Source organism: Manis javanica, chromosome 9 (genome assembly GCF_040802235.1).
Source record: "Manis javanica isolate MJ-LG chromosome 9, MJ_LKY, whole genome shotgun sequence".
Taxonomy (NCBI): Eukaryota; Metazoa; Chordata; class Mammalia; order Pholidota; family Manidae; genus Manis; species Manis javanica.
In genome coordinates this window covers 51,987,245-52,014,937 of record NC_133164.1, presented here as the reverse complement: position 1 = coordinate 52,014,937, position 27,693 = coordinate 51,987,245, and the positions used below count along the sequence as shown (strand labels likewise).

General features: G+C 38.8%; 1 protein-coding gene across 4 annotated transcripts in view; it reads right to left on the bottom strand.

Annotated features, from left to right (window-relative positions):
- Positions 1 to 27,693, bottom strand: part of DGKH (diacylglycerol kinase eta) — a 199,297-nt gene that overhangs the window by 44,044 nt on the left and 127,560 nt on the right. For all 4 annotated transcript variants that reach the window (XM_073212570.1, XM_073212571.1, XM_073212573.1 and 1 more), the window contains 5 exons: positions 22,241 to 22,323; positions 17,212 to 17,311; positions 15,435 to 15,708; positions 15,087 to 15,197; positions 2,356 to 2,481 (listed from right to left, as the gene is read on the bottom strand). In XM_073212570.1, coding sequence (XP_073068671.1) covers positions 2,356 to 2,481; positions 15,087 to 15,197; positions 15,435 to 15,708; positions 17,212 to 17,311; positions 22,241 to 22,323 — 694 coding nt within the window. The remainder of the gene's footprint in view (positions 1 to 2,355; positions 2,482 to 15,086; positions 15,198 to 15,434; positions 15,709 to 17,211; positions 17,312 to 22,240; positions 22,324 to 27,693) is intronic.

Here is a 27,693-nt window from a genome sequence, read left to right as displayed (position 1 = left end):
ATTTCTCACTTATTAGCTGTGTGTGTGCATGTGTATTCCTTAGGATTTTTTATGTCTAAGGTCAGTCTGTGAAGAGATATAGTTTTATTTGTACCTTTCCAGTTTGGATGCCTTAAATTCATTTTACTTTGCCTAAATGCCCAAACTGAAACTTCAAATACAACGCTGAACAGAGAAGCTAGAGTGGACATCTTTGTCTTGTTCTTCCTAATATTAGGGAAGAAACTATCAGCCATTCACCACTTTATAGGATGTTATCTGTAGGTTTCTCCCTAAATGACCTTTATCAGGTTGAAGAAATTCCTTTCTATTTCTAGTTTGAGTGTTATTACCACCACAGAGTGATGAATTTTTTAAAAAGCCTTTTCTGTCTTTTTCTGTCTTTAGATGATTGTGTAGTTTTTGCCCTTTATTCTACTAATATGATATGTTATACTGATTGATTTTCATATACTAAATCAATGCTGTATTACAGCACTGTAATAATATTCATTTGGTCATGGTGTATACTTTTATTAAGTTGTTGGATTCACTTAAGCTAGCATTTTGTTGAGGATTTTTATATTGATATTCCTAAAGGATATTGGTCTGTAGTTTTCTTTTGATGTCTTTGCCTGGTTTTGGTATCAGGGTAATATTGGCCTCATAGAGTCAGAAAGTGTTCCTTCCTATTCTAGTTTTTGGAGGAGTTTGTGAAGGGTTGGTGTTCTTTTTTAAACATATGGTAGAATTACCAGGTGAGGCAATTAGGGCCTGGGATTTCTTTGTAGAAAGTTTTTGATTACTAATTCAATCTCTTTACTTGTTATAGGTCTAGAGGTCTAGCCAGATTTTACACTTCTTCAACCAGTTTCAGCACTTTGCATATTTCCAGGAGTTTGTCCGTTTCATCTAGATTATCTAATTTGTTGGCATGCAATATTTTATAGCTTTTCCTTATAATCCTTTTGATTTCTACAAGATCCATAGTGTTATCTCCTCTTCAATTTCTGATTTCAGAAATTTGAATTTTCTATATTTCCTTGGTCAGGCTAGCTAAGGGCTAGTCAATTTTGTTAAACTGTTCATGGTACTAACTTTTGGTTTCGGTCATTTTCTGTATTATTTTCTATTCTTAATTTCACTCATTTCCATTTCAATCTTTACCATTTCTTTCCTACTTCTTGTTTTGGGTTTGTTTGCTCTTCTTTTTCCAGTTTATTAAGGCAGAGAGTTAGGTTTTTGAAATCTTTCTCCCTTTTTAATATAGGCATTTATGGCTATAAATTTCACTCCAAGCACTGCTTTAGCTGAATCAAATAAGTTTTGGTATGGTGTATTTTTGTTTCCATTCATATCAAAGTATTTTTAAATTTTCAGTTGTGATTCTTCTTTGACTCACATATTTTCACATATCTGTGCATTTCCTAAATTTCCTTCTGTTACTGATCTCTAATTTCATTCCATTGTGGTTGGAGATCATACTTTGTATGATTTCAATCCTTTTAACTTTATTGAGAATTATTTTATCTAACATACGATCTACCCTGGTGGATGTCCCATATGCACTTCAGAAGAATGTGTTTCCTGCTATTGTTAGTGGAGTATTCTGCAGACATCTGTTAAGAGACTTACAGATATCTGTTAAGAGACACTCGTTTTATGTGTTTTTCAAGTCTTCTATTTTCTTGTTGATCTCTGTCTAGTTGTTTTATCCACTACTGAAAGTGGGATAATAAAGTCTCCAACTATTATTACTGAATTGTGATTAACCTTTAAAAAGAACTTTAGGAAAAACTGATTTTCAGGGTGTATTTTGGGTTCCAATCTACTCTGGAATGAATCTAGAGCGTTTTCACCACCAGACACCTGGTATGTGAGGACACTTCTGAGGCATCTGTATTTTCCTCCCTTCCCTGCTGTACAAGTCCACAACTCGTAGTTTCCACTAGTACTAACCTAATCCTAAGGTAAATTCATCTTATCAGAACTGGAATAGACATCTCAGATGTTCCAAAATGAAGCAATATTATTAGTTAAAAATAACTGCAGAGAGACTTATGGCTTAAAATTAAGAGGAAAGCTGTGGAGATTCTTAAAAGGTAAAAGAATATAGGATCAGATTTACCTTGGGTGCTTAATAAGCACCTGAGCCCCACTCTAGAATTACACAATCAAAATTTCATGTATTTTAATACTTTCTCCAATATTCATACACATAAAAGTCTAAGGATCTGGATTTTGGTTGATAAGAATACGAAGAATATTCTCGTAAAAGAACATTTATCTTTAAGAACACTTAATAATTCACAGAAATAAGTACTTATACATCTTAACAGAAATAATTAAAAATACACATTTCAGAATCTGTACTACCTGGGCAAATTATTCTGGTATTAAGCACAGGGAGGTTTTCTTTGCTGGCTGCCACAGCTGGACCAGGGCCAGAGTCAGTTTGGGAACGACTTGCCCGGCCATCTGGAGACCGAGATGTAGTTTTAACTGTTGGCAAAAAGTCCATATTAAAAAGAGGTTAATAATAAAGCTATAAAAATAAGCAAGCCCCATATAATTTAAGGCATAAAATAATCTACTAAATGATTAAATCAATCAGTGGAACTGAAAATATTACATTGTATTTACCTATTCTTTATAATTTTGTTTTTATTTCCTAGAAATTTACTATTTGGAGGGAATCTAACTAAGGTAATGCCTTGATCTCTCATTTCAAATAGTGGGAGGTCAGCAGAAAATAGATGCCTACCATAACTAAAGGTCAGTAAGACTTGATTTGAATGCAATCAACCCATATTTAAAGGTAAAAAGAAGATGATGTTTTTGAAACTGGAACCTGTGTATTATAATGTATACTATCAAAGCAATCCTTTAATCATAAACATTGGGTGAATGATCAAATTTAACTAATGTAATTCCCAGAGCTAATACGTGAAACATGGGTTACATGGGTTAATATTTTCTTCTATACATGAAAAAAAATGGTACTTTTTTCAAGTGAAACCAATATACTTTTCCTGTACTTCTCAATCATTTATTCAAAACGATTTGCCTAAAACAGTTCTATCATATTTTTGTAAAAGTTCAATGCATTTAAAAAACTTTTCTGTTGGCAGCCGTGCTCAGAAAATAGCGCCCCATGCAGGGCAGCCGGAAGGCCCCGAACTTCCTAATGACAAATCATCCCACACCACTAAACTACATGCTAATTGCGCCTTGGCATAAGGACCAATGAGACCCACCAAATGGTTATGCTAATAAGGCATATGGAGCCGCACCAACCAGGTCAGAGCATGAGAACTATATAAGCAAGCCTCTCCTTCCCCTCTGGGTCCTGCCCAACTCATTTGTTTCACAAAGAGCTGAAGAATAAAGCTTTCTGCAGAAGAATCCTGCTGTTGTTGCATGCTGTTCTTGCCGGCGAGGACAGGGCACGCGACAAGTGGTGCCGAAACCCGGGAACCAGAACATCACCGGCACAGGGAGGACCCTTCAGACATCTGGAGAGGATTCAGAACTGCAGGTCAGAAGAAAGCCCGGAGGGGTAAGTTCCGAGAGGCCCCTGCTTTTTAGGATGATGGTTGATGGTTCTCTGTAAATAAGGAGGCACCATGGGGAATGCACCGTCATTAGTCACGGCGCTGCAGACAGCTCTCAAAGAGCGAAACTTGAAGGTCTCCAGCAAAGTCTTAGGATCTTTTGTGAAGGAGATAGACCGTGTGGCCCCCTGGTTCATTTGTTCAGGGTCCCTCTCAATCCCGAGCTGGGACAAACTGGGGAAAGATCTTGATAGAGAGGAGGAGGAGGGTAGCCTGAGGGGAGGCACCAGGCCCCTCTGGAAACTGATTAGAGCTTGTCTGCAAGATGAGAGATGTGAAAAGGTAATAAAAGAAGGTCAGAGAGCATTGACAGATATCCAAGAGAGCATGTCAGAAACGGAACGGGAAACAGAGAGCGCGCGCGGCCGAAAAAAGGCCACAAAAACGAAGGTAAAGAAACCTCAGAGTGAGGGAGAAAGCCCACCTAGGGCAAAAGCGAAAGAGCCCCGAGAAGCGAGTGACAATCGCCTCGGAGAAAATAGTAAATACCCCTGGAAAGAGTTGAGGGACCTCCAACTCTCCAATAGGGAATCTGAGGAGGAATTAACGTCCGCAGAGGAAGGGGAAGAAAATAAAACCGCAGAGTGTAGAAGTAAGGGAACCAGCAAAGTTGAAAAGCGGACCAAGGAAAAAATGAAAGCAGGGTGTCCCCCGACACCCTTTGCCCCGCCACCTTACGTGAGTGGCGCACTCTCCTTTTGCCACCCAGATACTCTTCAGGCAATTAGACAAATGTTTCCTGTATTTGAGGATAACGGTGTACGCTCTCACCAGCCCCTGAGCCATAAACAAGTTAAGGAGTTAGCAGAATCCGTTCGGGCTTATGGAGTCAGTGCTAACTATACCATAGCACAAGTTGAGAGATTAACAGAGACAGCCATGACACCCGCAGACTGGCAATATGTAACTAAGGCATGCCTTTCTAGTATGGGGCAATACATAGAATGGAAGGCATTGTGGCATGATATCAGCATGACCCAGGCACGCGCAAACGCGGCCGAAGGACAGCCTGCATGGTCATATGATATGCTGACGGGCCAAGGACAGTGGGTAGCCGACCAGACCGCCTTCCCCTTACAGGTATATGCACAAATAAACACGTGCGCCGCCAAGGCATGGAAAGCCCTCACCAACAAAGGAGAAGTATCAGGCAATTTGACAAAAATTATTCAGGGGCTGAGCGAGCCATTTTCTGACTTTGTCGCTCGTATGATAGAGGCCGCAGGCAGAATATTTGGAGATCAGGAACAAGCAATGCCCCTAGTGGAGCAATTAGTGTTTGAACAATGTACCAAGGAATGCAGACAGGCGATAACACCCTGGAAACAAAAAGGGATACATGCCTGGTTGAAAGCCTGTAGAGAAATAGGAGGGCCACTCACCAATGCGGGCCTAGCCGCGGCCATATTACAGAGCCACAAACAAGCCAGGATCACTAACAGAAGTATCAAATGCTTTCAATGCGGGAAATTAGGACATATAAAGAGAGAGTGTAGGAGCCCAGCTTCAGAACAAACAACCCAAAAGACCCCTGAGTTGTGCCCTAAGTGTAAGAAAGGCAGGCATTGGGCTAATGAGTGCCGGTCTATTAAAGATATAGAAGGGAAACCCTTAGAGTTGCCAAAAAACGCCCAGAGGGGCCCCCGTCACCAGGGCCCGCAAATATATGGGGCAACCAGCACGCAAGTGTCATTCGGGAACAACCAGGCCCCCCAAGGAGAGCCACTTCAGGTTCCGCGGGATTGGACATCCGTGCCACCACCAGAATAGTGTTGACTCCACAGATGGGAGTTCAGCCTATCCCTTCAGACTTTAAAGGCCCCCTACCACCAAATACCATTGGGTTACTCCTAGGGCGCTCTTCTGCTGCATTGAAAGGCCTGGTAGTTCATCCCGGAGTCATAGATCAAGATTATGAAGGACAGGTAAAAATCATGTGTTCGGCTCCCAGAGGAATCTATCCTATATCCCCGGGAGACCGCATAGCCCAGCTCTTAGTTTTACCTAGTCTCCACGCCAATTATCCTGCTACCAACACGGAGAGGGGAGAAAGGGGCTTCGGCTCCTCTGACTGGGATTCAGCCTTCATAGTATTAGATTTAGCAGACAGACCAAAATTAACTCTTCAAATAGAGGGAAAGAGCTTTGAGGGAATCCTAGACACTGGAGCAGATAAAAGTATTATCTCTGCAACCTGGTGGCCCTCCAAGTGGCCTGTGACCCAATCCTCACATTCATTACAAGGTTTAGGATATGAGTCAAGCCCTTCAATTAGTGCCAAACCATTGAAATGGCGAGCCCCTGAAGGACAAGAGGGTACAGTCACCCCTTATGTACTCCCTCTACCGGTCAATTTATGGGGGAGGGATGTCATGAGAGACTTAGGCCTCAAACTCATTAATGAATACTCCACCCCCGCCCAAGGCATGATGATGGACATGGGATACATCCCTGGCAAGGGGCTGGGGAAACACCAACAGGGACACATAGAGCCCATCCTGCCCAAAGTAAAGAATGACCGTCACGGCCTGGGTTTTTCATAGGGGCCATTGAAGATGCCATGCCCATACCTTGGCTCACAGAGGAGGCCGTATGGGTTCCTCAGTGGCCCCTATCCTCTGAAAAATTAGAAGCAGCTCATTGCTTAGTGCAAGAGCAGCTCCAAGTGGGACACCTAGAACCCTCTGTGTCCCCATGGAACACACCCATATTTGTAATCAGGAAAAAGTCAGGATCATGGAGGTTGCTTCATGATCTGAGAGCAGTAAATGCTCAAATGAGAATGCTTGGACCCGTACAACGGGGACTGCCACTCCTCTCTGCCTTACCCAAAGAATGGAAAGTGCTCATAATAGATATTAAAGATTGTTTCTTTTCTATACCTCTAAGCTCCAAGGACAGGGAAAGATTTGCTTTTACTTTGCCAGCTATTAACCATGAACAACCCGATGCCAGATTTCAGTGGAAGGTCCTCCCTCAAGGAATGGCAAATAGCCCCACCATATGTCAACTGTACGTTCAGCGAGCGCTAGACCCAATTCGTAAGACCTATCCCACGCTAAAGATCATCCATTACATGGATGACATCCTTCTTTGCTCCCCACAACCAGCGGAAATAGAAGAAGCATATATAGATCTCACTAGATCCCTAGAAAATTGGAGACTGAATATAGCAAGCGAGAAGGTCCAAAAATCTAGTGTTAGCAAATTCCTAGGAGCAACCATTTACACAGATGTAATTTGCCCCCAAAAGCTTGAGATAAGACATAATCAATTGCGAAATTTGAATGACTTCCAAAAACTCCTAGGGGATATTAATTGGTTGCGCCCATACTTAAAGATACCCACCACTGAATTGACTCCACTATTTAAAACCCTAGAAGGAGACCCACAACTAACATCACCGCGCTCCCTCACACCTGAGGCATTACAAGCCATTCGCAAAGTAGAACAGGCTTTGATGACAGCACAATTAAATAGAGTGCAATCGAATGAACCCTTTGAGTTGTGTGTCCTTCCCACCCCAGAGCTGCCAACAGCAGTCTTATGGCAGCACGGCCCACTGATCTGGATTCATCCCCAAGCCTCTCAGGCTAGGACAATAGAGTACTATCCAGCAGCCGTGGCCAAACTTGCTTTGAGAGGAGTAAAAACCTCCATGACACATTTCGGAGAGGCTCCAGCTAAAATTATAACCCCTTACAGCGTAGAACAGATACAAGTATTATGTGCTATGAATGATGATTGGGCCATACTTGCTTACAGTTTCTCAGGAACCTTTGATAATCATTTCCCTAAACATCCCCTCATCAACTTCGCCAAAAATCATCTCCTAGTATTTCCTCGGGTCACTAGCCTAACCCCGCTGCCTCATGGAAAAACAGTTTACACGGACGGGTCTAAGACAGGCACAGGTGCCTATGTCCATGATGGCAAAGTTGTGACAAAAGGCTACACGCCTGACACTCCACAAATAGTGGAATGTCGCATAGTCTTAGAGGTCCTACAAATCTTTCCTGAACCTTTAAATATTGTGTCTGACTCCTGTTATGTAGTTAATGCAGTCAAATCTCTAGAAGTGGCCGGGCTAATCAAAGCGTCCAGCCCAGTAGCCACTTTGTTCAAACAGATACAATCAGCACTACTTCATAGGCAATCTCCTTTGTATATAACTCATATCAGAGCACATTCAGGCCTTCCCGGGCCTATGACCCAAGGCAACCACCTGGCAGACCTCGCAACCAGAAATATAGCTTTTCCCCTGCTAGACCCTATCACCACAGCTTCAAAATTCCATACACAATTTCATGTCACTGCCGAAACACTGCGCAAGCGGTTTAGCATAACCAGGGCCGAAGCTAGGAACATTGTCCTTAGCTGCCAACATTGCTGCAGCTTCCTTCCCACACCTCATGTTGGGATCAACCCCAGAGGTATTAGGCCTTTACAAGTTTGGCAAATGGATGTGACGCATATTTCGTCTTTTGGGAAACTGAAATATGTACATGTATCCGTGGATACTTGTTCAGGAGTCATCTTTGCCTCCCCATTGTCAGGAGAGAAAGCTTCCCATGTCATCCAGCACTGCCTTGAAGCTTGGAGCGCATGGGGATTACCACAGATTCTGAAAACAGACAATGGCCCAGCCTATACCTCTACAAAATTTGCTCAATTTTGTCATCACATGGGGATAAAACATATCACTGGCCTTCCCTACAACCCACAGGGTCAAGGGATTGTGGAACGCGCGAACCGCACGCTCAAATCCTATTTACTTAAACAAAAAGGGGGAATTGAAGATATACCCCCCACACCAAAAACTGCCATAACCCTAGCACTTTTCACTATAAATTTTTTGAATCTGGATGCTCAAAGCCATACAGCAGCGGATCGCCATAATCAGTGGCCAAAAGACCCACAAGAACTAGTAAAATGGAAGGATGTGTTATCTAACCAATGGAAGGGCCCGGATCCAATCATAATCAGATCCAGGGGAGCTGTGTGTGTTTTCCCCCAGGGTGAAGAAAATCCCTTCTGGATCCCGGAGCGCCTAACGAGGAAAGTCCTAAACAAAGGAGATGACTTCGCTGTACCTCCTGACCCTGCTCCTGACACTGGAGACCCCGACTCAGGGAGTATTGAGATGGGGAATCCTGTCTGCCTTTCCTAAGCCTATGCCTGTCCGTTTCAATGCAGCCGTTTTTCCGCGCTTTTTCACTACCAATACTAGTATGAACTTGCCCTACTTAGTTAAAGACACCCTAGTAGCTCCCCTGGGAGAAAACCGATCCTTCGTAACTAATGGGTCATTATGCTTCACCACTCAGAATCTAGCTGGCTGTATCTCCCTGAAACGGAGGAAATACGGATGGTTCAGTGACATAATTCTAGAGGCCAGTAGCCTCCCCGTTATGTCAGCTAAATTTGAAGGGCCTAATAAGGAAGGGAGCCCGTCCTATAAGAACATGACTATCCACCAGATGGTTCTCTGGATCAATGGCACATTTGTACACTCTCCCAGGAACAATTCCACCGACAGGCCTCGTCAACCCAAATATGCCTCCCATTGTGTGGGCGACTATGAGGGAGAGCTGTGGCCCTGGACTGACTGTCAGTCAACTGTAGTAACGTGGGCAACTGAGAGGCAGGAGTTTACCATCTCCCCAGATATGGAGGGACGGCCAGCCAATGAGGCTTGGTGGCCAGTAAAGGTGCTCGAAGGCGAGTTTCGTCAGCAGCTGAGCATGAACCCCTTCCATAAATGGATGCTGTGTGGAGTCAATGGCTCGTGTACCGACCTCTCCCCCTTTTCCGCCCTCCAGGGTGGGGGAATCGGTGTAAAAAATATCACCTTTTGGTGCGAGAATAACCACATGCGCGCACACTGGAACATGATCATGACCCATAACAACGAGAACTACACGTGTTCAGCAAAATCAGGTCCAGAGTCACCTAATTCCCTTTTTCCACCTTCTCCAGTATGCGTATACCCCCCATTTCTGTTTATCTTATCCAATAGTAGCTTTGACTCCTGCTCCAATGAAACCTGCTTTCTGTCTCAGTGTTGGGATGCGCGTAACTTTACCAATGCTTTGGTAGTCCGCATCCCCCGTTGGGTCCCTGTTCCCGTAGACGCCCCTAACACCATGACTGTTTCGAGAAAGGCGCGATTTCGGTGTTACAGCCGCCATAGTGCTCCTGATCTCCGCGACCGCGGTCGCAGCCACCGCCGCTGGTATAGCTTTAGACACCTCCATCAAATCGGCTACAGAGCTCAATAACCTTGCAGCCTCAGTAGCTTCTGCCCTGGACCAACAGTCCACACTTGATGGCAAACTGAAAGGAGGAATAATGATCCTCAATCAACGCATAGATCTCGTGGAGGAACAAATGGAGGTGCTCTGGCAAATGGCCCAATTGGGATGTGAGCGGAAATATCGTGCCCTCTGCATCACTAGCATTCAATATAAAAATTTTACACGGGCAGCTAATCTGTCACGAGACCTGTCCCAGTATCTTTCAGGAAACTGGTCCCAAGACTTCGATGGGACACTAGAAGAGCTGCGGCGAGAAATTATCCACATCAACTCCACCCGTCTAGATATCTCCGTAGCGGAAGGACTCTCTTCCTGGTTCCTCAGAGCTCTCTCCCACGTCAAGGAGTGGGCGGGCATGGCTGGGATGGGCGTGTTCCTGCTTGGAGGTCTCATGCTCTTACTCTGGTTGTTATGTAGACTCCGCAACCAACATAAGCAGGACAAGGTGATCCTTGCTCAAGCCCTAATGGCGATAGACGTTGGCGCCTCTCCCCAAGTGTGGCTCAACATGCTTAAGAAGGAAGCTCGGCTTTAGCTTGAGGTAGCTCTTGCACCCTGAGCCCATGTGGCACTGCACCAGGCCCGAGTACCTCAATGCTTAATCACAGCTTTCTTTAAGAAGCTCATGGTGCAAGAGGGTTGAGAAAAAGGGTCCAAACCCTTTGTACCAAGCGGTCCCAACGCCAGCCAGAGGATGCGAGGCAAAGCACTGCAAGAGGTCTTGGACCCCTCTGAGAGGCATGCCTGACTGCATAGGGGTAGATGCCCAGAACCCCTCTCCAAAAAGGGGGCATCAAGAAGTATGATGGAGGTCAGGCCTCTGTCTCCGCCTCTGCTGGCAAGTTCCGCCTTGAGCTTCTGTTAGACAAAAAAGGGGGAGATGTTGGCAGCCGTGCTCAGAAAATAGCGCCCCATGCAGGGCAGCCGGAAGGCCCCGAACTTCCTAATGACAAATCATCCCACACCACTAAACTACATGCTAATTGCGCCTTGGCATAAGGACCAATGAGACCCACCAAATGGTTATGCTAATAAGGCATATGGAGCCGCACCAACCAGGTCAGAGCATGAGAACTATATAAGCAAGCCTCTCCTTCCCCTCTGGGTCCTGCCCAACTCATTTGTTTCACAAAGAGCTGAAGAATAAAGCTTTCTGCAGAAGAATCCTGCTGTTGTTGCATGCTGTTCTTGCCGGCGAGGACAGGGCACGCGACACTTTTCTATAACAGAATTATTCTCAAAGAACCAAAATGAGATTTACTTCTATTTAAATTGCAGCAACTTATTGGAGAACAAATAGTATCTTTAACTAATTTAGAAGCTATTGGCAGGTGTTTAAAAAAACAGTAATCCTCAAATTCAATTTAAAGATACTCTAAAACTTAATTATCTTTACTTTTCATAAGACTAATTACAAGCTAACTATATTAATCTTACACTCTCTTCTCTCTGTTCAAAAACATCCAGTTGCATTAAAGAAAAGTAGCAGAACAGCCACTCTTTTTTTTTTGACAGATGGGAGCCCTGCAGCTAATTTCTAATAAAAATAACCTTTTGATATTCATTTCTGATAAAAAGCAGAAAACATCCTCGTGACTAAAGACTGATGTTCCATTGCAGATAACTAAATTAATGTTTCATGGTTCTTCTTAAACATAACGTCTCATTAATCACATTAATATACTGTATTTTGGACATCTCAGGCATATGACTTATTACATAATTTAATAGTACAATTAATGTGCTTCAAGAACATACTGATTACTTAATACAGAAACATGTCTACTGCTACTGATTCCCACTAAACTGGATTACTAGCCAAAAAGTAAGATCAAATACAGTACCATCAAAGGCTTATATAAATCAGTCTATTTCAACATCAGTGTCTATAGCTGTATGTCTATACTTTTCAGTTTCCTTTGCAGTCTACAGTGGAAGTATCTAGTTAACGAGAGTAAAGTAAGGTGGGATGATAGCTGGTTTTACAATCATTAGCAATGAGTGTTGAAAAACCAATCCTCCAAAGAGAGTCATTCATTACCTTAGGGGGAATTATCAAGGAGCATACCACAAGGACACCATCCAGCCCTGCTCCAGTCAACCTTTTTTAATGGATGAAAACACACAGGCCTGCTTATTAAATTCTAGATGAAGTAGACTTGAAATGATAGAATCAAGCTTCAAAAGATTTTGACAGGATGAAACAACAGATCCAAATCAAGAAGGTAAAAGTTGATAAGGATGAGACTAACTATTATAATTATGTTTAAAAAACCACTTGCACAAAACCAGGAGAAGACTAGGTTTATACAGCTTTACTATATAATACTTCAAGCCAAAAAAGCAATCTCAGGTAGTCTTTATAAAATCAAAAACATCCAGAAGTAGTGTAGTGTAGTGATAGTGTATGGGTATCAGGGTGCTATTACACTACGGAAATATCTTGGAGACTTTTGTTAAAAAATGGGCATCACATTTTAATGGTGTAAACACCATTGAGCAGATGGATATCACCAGAAAAACAAAGTTTAAAATCAAGTGAAAGATTGGTAGAGGAATTTTGGAGACATAATCTGCAAAAGAAAACATAAGGTGTGAGAAGAGGATATGATGCCATGAAAGCTGTTTTCTGTATCATTTAAGGGCTGCCACATGCAGAGTCATCTTTGCTTTTCAGCCCACCATAAAGCACTACAAAAATGCCAGTGGCTGTTACTTTTAACATTATTACATATTAAACTTTACTACTAATAACTGTAATCATGGGTAGAAATTTAGGGAAGAAAATACAAAGCTCAATATAAAGAAAAACTTTCTGTCACTTAGAGCTGACCATAAGAGTAGGAGGAATTGAAAACAAGTGGTCCAAAGGCTCAATGACCATTTGTCAAGAGGGTTATAAAATAGGCCTACACTGGATTATATGCTGCAACAGGGTCTAACACTACAGGATGGGTTTTGTGCTGCAATAGGTACATATGAAGTCTAAAAGGGCTGAAGCTGTAGAATACGCATATGTAGGTTGGATGCCAGAAACATGAGGTGTAAGGTCTAATTTCAAACTTTTTTAAGAGTTTTAAATACAATTAAGGACTATTATCTCAAAGTTAATGTGATTGGCAGCAGCACCAGCAATAATAATGATGGTGACAGCAACACTCATATACAGCACTATGTACCAGACACTGTTCTAGGCATGTTACATATACTAACTTATCTAACCCTCACAACAACTAGGTAATTATTATCCCCATTTTACAATAAGGAAATTACAGAGAATTTAAGTCATCTGACCAAGTTTATATGTAATGAACATAAAAGCAAAAATTAAATGGTTGCAAACAGTTCTGATATAATAGTGTTGACGTTTCATTAGTACCATGTAATTATTTTCATATTAACTTCTCATCTTTATTAGTATTTTAATTTCTGCTGTTTTATTCTAGTAAATTAATAATTTTTCCCTCATACAGTATGAAATATTGAAAGTATAAATTTACCTTCTGTTAAAACCTAAAAGGTAGAGATGAGATAGAGCAGGGAAATGGGATAAGGATCATGCCATTATAAAAATCTACTTATCCTGCAAAAAAAGCCCAGTTTATTCTTTAACTTAATCTGTATGCTGCACTTCCTCTTCTTCCAACCCCTTAATAAATTATGTAACTTTGTAAGCACAATGATAGACCTCTGAAGTGTAAATGAACCTATGTGGATAAAGAATGCCTAGATCCAGACCAACAGTCACCTAAATAACCCTGTTCTCAAGACAAAACTTCAAAGGAATTATGAATCACCTGTATACATTATGCCTTAGGCTGGCTCCTAACCAAAATGCCCTAGAAAACCCCAAACCCTAAACCCTTAAACACACCTCCTCTCTGAGGCTGCCCACACTCTCTTTTCTTTCAGTGTGTACTTCACCTTAAATAAAGCTTTCTTGCTGCTCAACTTACCTGCATTTGTCTCTGTGCTCTTCCAAGCCTCTTGGGAGATTAATAAGAGACCCCTTTTCCCAGAGCTAAGTGTGTTTTGTTACTTCGCTATTTCATTCAATTTTCTAGGCTTAAGCACAAGCCTTCACTCTCTCTGTCCTACTGCAGACAAGTAGGGAGAGGCTATTGAGATCTCTGATTTGGGCTGCAAGTTCCCATCACCTGGATGACCTGGATGGGACTACAGCTGTGTGATCATGCTCTTTAGTAGCCTGTCTGATAATCCCTTCATCGCTTTGTGAAGTTCTCAGAACATAACCTCACTTTATCCAGTGCTCTGTGGCTCCCCCAAATCCTAGGGTGGTTCCTATGTTCCCATGCCGTGCAGGTCAAGCAGACACGGGACTCCAAGTGACCCTGGCTCAGGAGCTGTCAAGGGATCTGCCCCATGCTGAGCAGGAGTTCAATGAACTTCTCCTTCCTCCTTTGTTCTCCTTTGCTCTCTACCGTCAGAATGGCTGCTGCCACTCACTACTACTCTCACTTTAATGAATTCCTTCCTTACTTAGACTTGTCAGATCTGTTCCTGAATTCTTTCTCCATTAGAGATAAGAACCCTCCCGGCCCAGGTTGAGGTTTCACCTAATATACAGGAAGAGACCTCCCCAGGTGCAGCTGCCTGACAACACAGAGATAGTTAATATTCTTTAAGTGATTACATTTTAATTTCCTGGCAAAAATTATTTTAACAGAGATAGCACTGTAAATAGATGTCTTATGATTTTCAAGCTTAGTTTAGTGATAAGGATTAGCAACCATCTAGGCTTATCAATGGAACTGAAGGAACTGCAAAATTATTTAAATGCCAAATTTTATACATGTGGGGCCATCCGCTGTCATATGATTCTCAAAGGAATCTAAAAGGCTCAAATAAAATAGGTTAAAATCTACTGATTTATGTGATTCTTCCCTGTTTCTTTAGGAAAATTAAAATATTTAGCCATGTTTGATGATCTCCAGATTATATGATAAAAGAGGAAATTGAGAGTACTTGACCATAGTCTAAATAATGTTACCTTTATTATTTTAGTACTCATGAATATCTAAGCTTTAACTTCTTAAAATCCTTGTTAAAAATAAAACATCAAACAGTTTATTTCACATTGATAAGCCTTTTGAAAACTAAAAGCAGAACTGAATTTTTATCTAATTCCACAATAATGTTATCATAGTTTTCTTACCAGTTAATGATTCTTTCGCATCATCATCTTTAGATTCATCTGTTTCTGTGCTGTCATAATCAAATGATTGATTAACTGGGTCACAGGACTGAACTGTCTGGTCATCCATGACTTTAAGTAGTAAGAAGAGAAATATGTTTGGACAAGTAAAAATAAAATCCATAAATATTAATATACACTTAGGAAAACTGAAACATGAACCAAAAAGCATTTCATATTCACAAATAAACACTAATTTTTAATACAAAATTTTCTCAAGTGTGTCAGGTCTGAGCAATATGAAATCCCATTGTGCTTGCAACAGGAATGGGGCTAACTTTTTCAAAATCTGATTTTGTTCATGTGTACCTTTTCTGGCTTCTTCAATGACCTGCCTCACTGCTTTCTCCAAACTGTTGGCCCTCAACATTATTTCCTTTGACCTGACAGCTTTCTGGGAGGAAGCTCTTGTAGTGTCATCCAGGAGCTGGTCCCTGCTTTCACAGAGGGATTCTTCGCTGGACGATTCCACAGGATCCTCTTCTACGATGATGGTGCTGATGGTTGGGAGAACTGGATCAGCCTGGGAGTCTGTGTGCAAAACCTGGAGCAGCTGTTCAAGCTTCTCATTTAGGACAGAACACTAAAGAAACAAAAATACAATAATGAAGCTCCATTTAGTGAAAATGGAAAATGATAACTTAAATGAATAGTTTCTGATTTTAGAGGAAAGATGCCTACATTAATGTTGATCACTAATTGGCTATTATGAATTAAACTCTAGACAGCTGTTGAACTAAATAGTTAATTATTTGTAAAAATAGCTCAATTACATAAATTTATTGATACTTCTAGAACCATTCAGACTCCATGTCATAGATGAAGATTTTTACTATCTTTGAATAGCTATTTTTCTTTAAAAGAAAACGAAAAAGACTTTAAGTGACACATTACACAAAAATGTATACATTACACAAAATTTTCTTTATATTATACAAAACACTGCATGAGCTTTTTAAAAAAAGTAATCAAGTTATCACACCAGTTTGAGCATTGTAAACTGAAGCTCTGGCTGAGTCTTGGTAAGCTTACCTTCATAGTTTTGGTTTGCAAAGGAGTGAACAGTGCCTAAGGGATTATTGGCTCAAAGCAAGAACAAAAAAGGAAAATGCACAAGGATTTATAAGAAAAAAGAAAGATGCAGAAAGAAAAACACCTGACCCTTGTTTCTTTCTGCTTGTCTAGAATTACCAAGGGTAAAGAAACACTTAGGACTGTGAAGCTGTGAGGCTACTAACACACCTTTTATCTTCACACAATTTCCAGTCCTTTCCTCCTGCATTTACTTGTCTTTGATGACAAGCCAAGACAAAGTTACAGCAGAAACAGATAAAGAAGTGTGACTCAGGAGGGGTTTTGTCTCCTGAAGCTCTCCATAGAGTAGAAAAACAGGAGATAGAGGCTGAAAACTTCAAGCATGTTTATTTCTATTTTCTTCTCCTTCCGCTCAATTAAACCACCATCTTCGGCATAAATCTGGGGGAGATCATTCCTTTGCAAGCCTAAGATAGCCAAGCCTTTGTAAGCATGAGCAGATGAAAGCAAAGACAGTAGCTTTTAAGGTTGGGTACACTGTTCTAATCTTAGTCTCAGGAAGCTCATGAAGGGGGAAAAAAACCTATAAAGAAAAAGGCAATGTAAGAAACAGAACCCTGCAAGGGACAGAGCACCACAGTCTAGGGGATCCAAGGAACCGTGCCGGCTGGGAGCCTGACTGGCTGAAGTGCGCCTGGACACAGAAGGCTGTTCCTCTCCCCACTGGAACCCCAGCTGCCCAGCACTTTCCCGTGAGCTGACTACCGTGCATTGCTCCTTCGAGATTTTACTCCGTAGGAAAAGGGAGCTGAGTCATAAAGTTAACTTTCTCAGATGGTTTTCAGCAATGCAGTTTTCCTACACATTAAATGGTGACCATAAAATAGAGTAGTATGTTTTTCAAACCCTTAGAGCTAATTCAAAAGTAATTTTTCTCTTGATTAAAGACATCTTGGCAGGAGAGCCACCTAATCCATTTAGCTGTGAAACACAGTTCAGTGTTAATATAGTCAGTAAAAAAACTTCCATGCCCTGAACATGTCCCGCTTACTTTACTGGCCACAGCATCGGCTACAACAGCCTTTTCCAGTGTTTTTTCATACGCCTTCTCTACTTTGGCAACGATGTCCTTTACAGTTTCACATAGTATCCTTTGAGGAAAAGAAATTGTGTAATTCAGTAAACTAGGTAGGCTGATTTGATTTCAAATATATTTAAAAGTAAGCACAATTAGGTAAACTGTCAAAAAATTGGGATCATTTGTATATACACCCATGATTCTATCTGCTGTGCAACACATCCTAGGAAGTTTAAGACGTTCTCAGTGATAAATGGATACTACACGAATAAACCTTGTTCCACATAATTTAAATAGGAGTTATTTTAAGGTTAAAATAAACCGGTCTCAATTATTTAAATTAAATTCTTGAGAAAAGTATTTGGAGATGTCATTAAAAAAATAAAAGCACTATCTCCTGCACCTTACACATTTTCATAACAGAACTTGCAATGTTGAACAAATAAGGATAAATTGTCACTTATGCTGCAACTGTCTTATGTTGCAACTGTCGCTCTACAATTGTTATATGGGTACCTTGAAAGTATATTGTTCCTGAAGAGGAAAGAGCTGCTATATTTGCTGGAAATCAATCTGCCACTTGCATTGAGTTCTACTCTCTGTTAAGCCACTTTTTCCCCTTAAGATAACCAATTCAATAACATGCAAGACTAGTTTAATTTAGGCCTTGTTAATATCAACAATATATGGTTTACTTGTTTCTTTTAATTACATTTGCTTTTTTGGCAATAGAAATGAAGTAAAAGAAAATATAATCTGAAACACTAACAAAATCTGTCTTTCAAAAGTCTCCAGAAGTGGTGTTGAATTAAAAAAAAACAGCCAACAGAATGGTATATGACCAACTTTTTGCAGTAAGGTTTTATAGTGATCCTGAAAACAAAAATCAGACATTCTTAAATAATAATATTTTTCTTGATCATTGATGTACATTGAAGAATTTTAAGAAGAAAAAAAACAGGTTCCGGAAATCATTTTTTCCATTATACTCACAATTTTCTCTGGTAATGTGAGTGACATAATGGTTAAATTTTCAGAAGCTTAAGTATTATGAAATAAAGCCATTCAATAGATACAGGAGACAGACAGACACAGATACACACACACACACACACACACACACACACACACGCTCACTCTTCCAAACCTTTACATTTGTCATCTAAGAAATCAATGAATTATTCTTAACAATTTTTGTGTAGTTTGTTGGTTTTTGGCAACCATTTCTAGATTTCACTTGGACAAAATGTAGTACTTCCTAACCTCTAGTCTTTTGGGTTCAAAATTCTACAGAGAATTTAGCTTGCCATTTATTAGAGATGCTTCATGTTATTCATGTCAGGTTTTGTCTTTCGTTCATGTATAATAGTTTTATGGAATTTCTTGAAATGTTAAGGCAGGCTATGATACTTGTAAATCACCTTTAATTACTGAAAATTCATTTTTCATCTGATATAAAAAAATTCTAACCAGATATTAAAGGTGACTTACAAGTATCAGTGCATAATTTATAAAAACCCCTATTTACCTATGTGTTTGGAGGAAAGATTCTAACTACATGTCTTACCTCATTTATTCAATGAGGATATTGCCTAAATTATCTGTAAGATAGATTTCAAATCTAAAATTCTGTCATTCTGTGACAATGGTTCCATTCATACTATTTTTTCCTGTTGATGATCCCATTTTCTGAGATTTTGCCTAGAGAATAGACTGCATTTATTTAATAACATTGTTTTTTTATTTTTATTAGTAAGTGACATCTGTAATTGCACATTAGTGATTCTGATTCTCAGAAGAGAATTCATGCTACCATACTGCACTGACAAAATTCCGGTCAAAGTCAAAGAAATGCTGACATTTGGTTATCCCATTCTAACTTCATTAGTTAGCCTAACATATTAGCTATACTAATGGATATAAATTTTCCATCTTTCTTTGCAACATTAAAAAATTTTAAAAACAGTATAGGCTACTGGGCATTACAATTTAGGAAGCAAATATAAACATGCACAAGAGGGCTAAAATGTTCTGTCTTACTATTGTATCATTCAATCAGTGGATGGCACTAACAAAAGAAAGGAATTCTTTATCTCAGTGGTTACAAGAATGTGTATGTGAGTATGTGCATGTATGTATTGTTTTTTCTAATCACTAAGTTGTACCTATATGACTTGGGCATTTCACTGGGGTATGTCATACCTCAATAAAAAATTTTATTTAAAGCAAAGAGATTACAGATTTTACAAGTCTTAAAGAGGTATATAACCCAAATGCAGTAGGTAAATCTTATTTGGAGTTTGAGTTGAATAAATCAGGTGTTTAAAAATTTTTTTGAAGATAATTAGGGGAAATGGAATAGGATAGAGTAATAAAGATGGTCTTGGAGCATAACTATTAATTTATTAGATTAGAAAAGATTATTATGTATATATAATGAACATGGACTAAAATGGTTTCTGGGATCTGTTTAGAGATATTGCAGCAAAAGAAAATGGGGAGTAGACGGTAAAATGTAAAGTTCTAACACTGAGTGATGGATGGGTGAGAGGGAAATCATCATGCCAGTCTCTCTACTTTTATATGTTTGAAAATGTCCATAACAAAAATTAAGTTAAAATCAAGTGTATTACTGGTAAAAAGCTATTTTATATTGCCCTCTCTTTTTGATTTTGAATCTCTTTATGGCAAATCCTCAAGGATTTTAATTTAAGGTTGGAAAGGCCAGCTGGCAGGCCTGGGAGCAAAGTGACAAGAAGAGACCAGGGCTGGAAAAGAATTGGCTTAAAGAAAAGTGAACCCATCTGGGAGGAACCCAGGGCGGAAGTTGAGGGTGGAGTCTAGACAAGGAGCCCGGCTAAAACCAAAGACAAATTTTGACATGTTATTTGGTAAATCATGAGGTGATGATACCATAATTTAATACAGCACTGTAGTTTATAAGCTCTATATTTATTTCATTAGTCAACTTAATTCTCCTAACAGTTCCTTGAGGGAGGTAAAACAGATACAGATCACAAAGCTAGGAGATGGATGGATCTCAACCAGGACCTCAGACTTACTCTTATTTAGGACAAAACCATGACTTACTCCAGTGGTTTTCAAGCTGTTTTCCAGAAATACGTCAAGGATTTCACAAATGCTTGATTTACATTTCATTTAGAAATATAGGATATAATTTTTTTAATGTTCAAATAACCATTAGTGATATTAGAGAGAATTAGTGAATTCTTATGCTTTAGAATTCACTGTTTTTTTATGTGCAAATCTTGGGACTACATTTGATGCAGTTTCCAGTTATTTCTGGGGATTTTTGGTTACATGGTTATATGGAAATTGTCTTCAGTTACATAAAAATGTCATTTGATGCTGGAAACTATATTGAATATAAAACTCTGTCATCTATAACCTTATTGCTTAATTTTTCTCATAAATAACTAATAATTTAATACAATCCAATTATTAATGTCAACAAAATAAGAATTTTAATTTTTTAATATGGGGATTCTGTATAATATTTTATTTGAAAAAGGACAATCTTTTTATTAGCCAGTTTTACCTCAATAAAAAAACAAAAATTAAAAGATACATAAAATGTATAGGAGTCAGTAATCAAACACATCTAAAGACCAATATCAAGGCTTTGCTAACATCCAATCTATGAACGGTGGCAAGATAAAATATTTACTTAACTGTGTTAAAGAGCAATTCTTTCATAACGGGTTATACCTTTAAAAGTTTCCATTTCAACTTTGTCTCTTTTCTAGCCATAGTCTCTAAAATATCTTATAAAGAGGCATTTGATTCATAGTTGAAGGGTAGCAAAGGCAAATGTCTTTTTTGTAGAAGTAATTTAGGAAGTAACTTTGATACATGAATTTGGCCTGAGATTAGAAAGACAATAGGGAATGATGAGGCCCTGGACAAACTGGAAATTTGTATATTTCACCATAATGCAATACAGTACATTAAAAAACACCCAACCACACAAGAACAAAAAGCTAACAACTGGCCACCCAACCAAGAGAGTCTGCGTCCACCCATCTAGGCAGCCAGTGTGCTTCCCTTGCCTTAAAACATTCAACTCTTTTCCCATTGCTCAGTGTTATTTCCTATTCCTGGGGGTCATGGCACCATAGCAATGATCACCACACTTCTGTGCTTTTGTCACAAGCAAGTTTGTTTATAATGATTTATCTTGTCTTTCCTTGACTTCTTTGCAAATTAAGTATATAATACACTAAAGCCTGGTATATTTTCCTCCACCACTTCCCCACTCTCTTTCTTTCCTTTTTCTTCCTTTTCTCCTCTTTCTGTATAAAAGTGTATGTCCTTGCTAGCCAGAATCCTACAGTATGCTTTTACTTTTGCTCATCATTGGAAATTTCAGTGGTTTTCAACCCTTTCTCTAGCTGACTTTCCAGTTCTTATGACATCCATATAGAACGCTTCAAAACTAAATTCTAAATTCCAGCCAGGCAACATTTGGAATAATACAATCAGGAAGCTTTGGCTCCTGTACAGAATCAACTTAACTAAAATCTGGTAACTCTGAATTAAAATACAATTATGTAATTTAAACATGCTCATGTCATTTTGAAAAACCTCATCAATATTTTCCTTTTCCTGATGTAAACAGCTCCTAAATAATACTCTTTATAGAAATAATGAATTACAGTGAATGTATTTCTCATATTATAATTAATCATTAGTGCGTCTCTAAATAGGAACTTAGATTAAACTTTAAACACTTATTGCAACTTTTTTGACAAAAATATTTCAAGTTAAGCTTCAAAAAATACCTTCTAAATATACTCTATTGCAAATAAGATGCTAAAGTAATTTTCAAAAATAGACAATGCAAAGTTAGTCTATCTAATTCTGTAAGCTATTTCACAAATTTTTTTGTAAAATAAATCACAAAGAAATGACATAAATGGTAGGAACCAGTTTTTCTTTCATTTCCGTGTAATTATTTCATGATTTCAACTCCACAACTCACTTGGCAGACGATATGACCACCGCGTGTTCATCAGAATTGAGGATTTTTGTAAGATGAGCTGCAACTGAATCTTGACATGTTATCTGAAAAAATAAAAAACCTACACTATTATTGTTGCTCGCATTTGCACAACTTGGTGATTACTGCTTCAAAAATGAGATATTTTTACACAAAATCAACAATTACTTCCTTTCTGTGAAAGGTTTTTTGTTTCTGAAATTTTTTAATTTACAGTCTTAGAAAAATCCATAAACTCCATTAAAATTTACTTTAATATCAAATAGCTGAATATATAAAGAGCCCCTATAAGTCAGTAACAAAAAAAGCCAGACAATCTAATAACAAATGGGCAAAATAGTAGAAATCTAATGAGGAAGATACACAAATGGGCCATAAACAGATGAAAAGGTGACCAGCCTTATCAGCCATCAGGTAACTGCAAGCTTAAACCACATGCCGTACCACCATGTATTTTTATTTGTAGTTACAGCAGCAATGACAACTGGAAAATGCCAAATACTGGCAAGGTTGTGGAGCAATAGAACCCTCATACACTGGTGGTGGGACAGCAAATTGATACACTCTAAGATGTTGGTAGTATCTGTTCAGGTTGAACATATGCATAGTACCACAGGACCCAGCAACTCGACTTCTACATATATGCCCAGAAGAAACGCAGATGTGCGTTCCCCGAAAGACATGGACGAGAGGTTCACAGCAGCATTCACTCAACGGCAGAATGGATGACACTGCAGTACATTCATGCAATGAAAGGCTACAGGGCAATGAGAATGATTCTATTTTATAAAGTACAAAACCATACAAAAATACTCTGTGCTGTTAGAACTCAGGAGAGTGGTTAGCGGGGTGGGAGGAGAGGTGGTGAACGGAAGGGAACATGGGGGGCTCGTGGAGTGCTCGTAATGCCGCCTCGTGATCTGGGTTGTGATCACATGGGATCCTTTGGTTTTAGAAATTTTCCAAGCTGTACATTTAAGATCTGTGTGCCCTTTATGTATGGATATTATAATTCAATAAAAAGTTTTAATAAATGCTAAATGTACTATCACACATCCATGTAAATAAATATTTCTCTCAAATAATGAAATAATCAAAATGCTTAAGGAGTCCTATATTCCCTTTGCTATTTGACTCAAACTTTAACATTCTGTTGAAAGAACATATCTTCCTAATATGTAAAAATGTGCACAATATTTAAACAGCTCATATTCAGAGCCTTCCATTAAATGTTTGCCTCAAATATATTCCATGCCACACAGTTCCAAAATTTCCAGTATGAACCATCTGTTCTATTTAAGCTGGCTTCCTATGGTCTTCTGCCTACCTCAGATATACTTCCATTGCTTTTAATCAATGTCATTTCATTCAGACTTCAATGAAGATTTAATTACCCTCCCTCCCCTGTAAAGCCTTCCTGGACTGGCCTCTACCCAAAGGGATCTCATTTCTGATTTGTATCATTTCGACCAGTAGCTAATCAGTATGCTACTCTTTTAAATTTCTATCTTACTTCCTTCAAAGGCAGACCACATATGGAAAAGAAATATTGCATTACAGAGAGGAGGTGAGGAGAGAAACCTCACAGCCTCAACATATTGTGTTGACTTGCAACTTTATTCATCTCTTACTTAAATATTAAAAGCTGCATCTTAATAGTTAAGATCAGAAAAATGAAAATACATCTTTCAAAAAGTTGAAAAAAAGAGAAATTCCTCAAAAAGATTGGTTTTCTTTCTTTCCCTTACATGGTCGATTGTCATAAAGCCTAAGAAGTTAAGGGGAAATATTTTAACCTATCATTAATTCAACTTGAATTTACATTTAAAAATCCAAGTTTTTGTTCATTAAAAATAACCAAAGACAAAGAATACTTCTTCCAGAGGAAAATGAGTAACATTTATGTCCAAAGATAAAATTATTGATGTCAGTTATTAACCTATTAAGTAGTCACTTAGCAGAGTCAGGAAAGTAAAGTAATAATAGTTAATGTTTTTTATTGTGTACCAGACACTGGGATTAAGTACTTTGTATATATTTATTCCATTAATTATCCTGTTGTACAGCCAAGGAAGCTAAGGCTTAGGTGCGTTGGGCGATTTTCCCAAGACCTAGGCAAAGAGCAGGCAGGTAAGGACACCAAGCCTGAGGACTCCGGGTCTTATTCCACCAGCCCCTCCTGCAAGTCCTGGTCTTTGCTTCATTGAATTTGTCAAATACAAATTTTGCCACTTCTCAAGGGTATAATTACAACAGCCCACTCTTTGAGACTCCTGTATTTCTCCTGCCCCTTTACAAACCATTCTCCACTTACCAACATGGTGATTTTTTTCTAAAACACAAATCTCATCATATCACATCCCTGCTTCACACAACTGAGTGGATCCTTCCTACCTCCCAGAAAAAAATCTCCAACTAACACACAAGAACTTCTGTAATTCCCAAGACATTCCAAACCTCCCTTCCTCTCCTCTGCCATAGCCTTCTGATGCTCTTCCCTCACACTACATGTCTGACTCTATAGATTTATCTGTACCGCCCCCAAACGTACCAAGCTCCTTACTACGAAGCTCTGTGTATGCTTTTTCATCTGATGACTCCGATTTCTCTTTTTTTGTGCTGAAAACACAGTTTAGGCACAGCCTCTTCTGTAAAGACTTCAGTGAGCCTGCCAGGCTAAGAACCCTCTCTTCTGTGCAACCACTATTTCCTGATATAAGTTAAATTTGCTGATCATTTCCTTGTTTGTCCCTCCCACTAGACCAGAGATTCCTAGACTTTCTGGGCTCATGGCATCCTTAACATCTAAAGATTTTGTCACAGTGCCCCTAGGCCAAAAGAAATACCTAACAGTAGTTAAGTCCAAGCAATTTAATTAAATGTATTTATGTCCTAACAAATTAATAACCATTTGAAAAATAATGCATATAAATTAAAAGAAAAAAATTACACCTTATTTTTTTCTTAAATAACTATTTGTGATCTGTGGCCACTGTATACATCTCAAATCTTGGAATCAGATTGCACAATAATACCCGCATCTCCTAGCCAACGCTAATTTTTTGTAGTGTTCATTTTTTATCACAGCAACTACTAAAAATCGAACCTCCCAAAACTATGGTGTCATCAAAAGGAATGTGGTGCAGCCTAATGTTTAAACTGTGCACCACCTCAAGCTAGTAGTTTGGGTGGTGCCTAACAGATGTCAAGTATTACAGTGTTTTCTTTGAAATTTAAAAATATCTCATGGTAGCCCTCTGAGCTCATTGTGGTGCCCTGAGGCACCCCAGCACACAGCTTGGGAACCACCAGGCTAAGCTAACTAAAGCTGCAGAGTTAAGTCTTTTATTTCCAGTCCCAGGTATCCATAGCCACTTACTATTGTTAAATGAATGAAAGAATAAAGTTACAACTTCTTAGCATGCCATTACCAAGCAGCTAAAAGACAGACAGAATTGAGAGAAGAAAAGTTTTCTGTAAGAGTAAATTTAAAAATAAACTAATAGTAAGAACTTCATTTCCAGAGATTTGAGGCCATTCTCTACTGTGTTTTCAGGGAGTTCATCTGGGTATAGCAGCTCACACCTTCTCTTTGATAACCTTAGCATGAATAAGCAAGCATCTGAAGACTTTCTAGTATGACTGGGATAAGATGTCGAAGAGACCAAAAATATGACTTCTGCATTGAAAAGCTTTTAATTCAATTGGAAAGCAGTAGGAATCTGGTTTCCAAGAAATAGACAAGGCCACGGGGCTTTGATACCAAGATGCCCATTCTTCTGTAAGGGTTTGATATATAGACCAAAAGTGAACAACAGGAATTTTTAAACTATGTTGTGCCAGTCATAATACCAGATGATGATTTGGTGGTGAGTAAGTAATACACACGGCCTGATCTTTACAGCACAACAGCACCAACCTAAGGGCAAGTAAAGAGGCTGTGGAACTACTGAGCAAGGAGACAGAATTAGGGCTTGGAGATGAGGGATGGCTGCTTGGGGCAAGCGACACCTATGGTGGGAACAGCAGTAAGCTGAGCATGATGCCAATGGAGGGATACACATTCATCACAAAGACAGAGAGCAGAGAAGAACACAATGGCATAGGGATTTTACATTAAATGTAAACAATGAATTCTCTAATATTGATTGTAAACAATGGAATCATTGCTACTGAAGGAAATCATGGCATTGCTATTTTTACAATGCTTAAAAAGTACAGCAGCAAACAGAATTACCTAATTATGGCCACAAGGAATTAATCAATAAACTGTTATGATTCCTTAGCTCTATGATTCTGTGATGCCAGCAGAAGGCTAACAGTTAAAAGGGTAATTAGGAAGATCAACCACATTTTGTGTCCTTTTAAGGAAAATTGAAAAAGAAAAAAATTTTGCATCAGTCCAAAATTGACATTTTTTCTTAAAAAAATGCTAGAAAATTAGATTGAGCCTAAGAGGGAAGGTTTAACCCACTTTTGTTGCAGTTTTTGAGGCAAAAAGTCACATGGTGACTGATCAGTAATGCAGAACACTATCTGAACCTGTAATCTAAACATAAGCTATCCCTTTGTTGTGAAATATTTTAAGAAAAAAACAAAATAAATGAAGTTTCATTCAAAACCAATAAAAGAGGTTACAATTGTATCTCATATTTACTGACTATATATTTGTGATAAAAGTAAATTGTCTACCTTTATATGGGAGGAAAAAGACATCTCTGAAATAAGCAGAGCAAAAGAATTCTACTTTTTGTCTCTTTGAGGAAAAAAGAACATTACAAAAATACTATTAAGAAAAAAGACTGGTTCCTATAAAAATATCTACTACATTTATAGTTGGATAAAATAATATAAATAAAATGTTGCTAGAAATAAAGTAGTAAATATATCAATTTTTAGTAGTATTATCTCTACATGGCAGAACTATAAGATTTTATTTCTCTTTTGTATTTTCCAAAGTTTTTAGAGGCAGTTTTTGCTACTTTCATATTAGAAAAAAATTTTAAAGTACAATTGCCTCTTTAAGGAATAGCCCTATCTTTCTAGCTATCATTCCTTTTCTTAGTTTTGACAGGATCATAATTTTTCTTAATGACAAAACAAAGATTTCAACTGTAAAATAAAAAGATGAATTTTCCTAGAAGGAAAAATAAGCTATCCTAGATCAAATGATCTGAGTCAGAGAATAATCTTTTGAAAATTAGGTTCTATTTTCAATCTCCAGTGCTCTGAGGTTTAATAAGAGTGCTGAATTTTTAAGAACACCTAAAAGCTGTAGTTATTAATGGTCTGCAGCAGGGATGGAATGAAGGGCTCTTTGTTTCTTTGTTTTATCTTGACCAACAGGATTAACCTGGAGACCTGTTCTGATGAACCCTCAACAGAGCAGGCAAAGCAGGAAAAAAGAAATTCTGGCCACAAGTATTGGTGTGTTC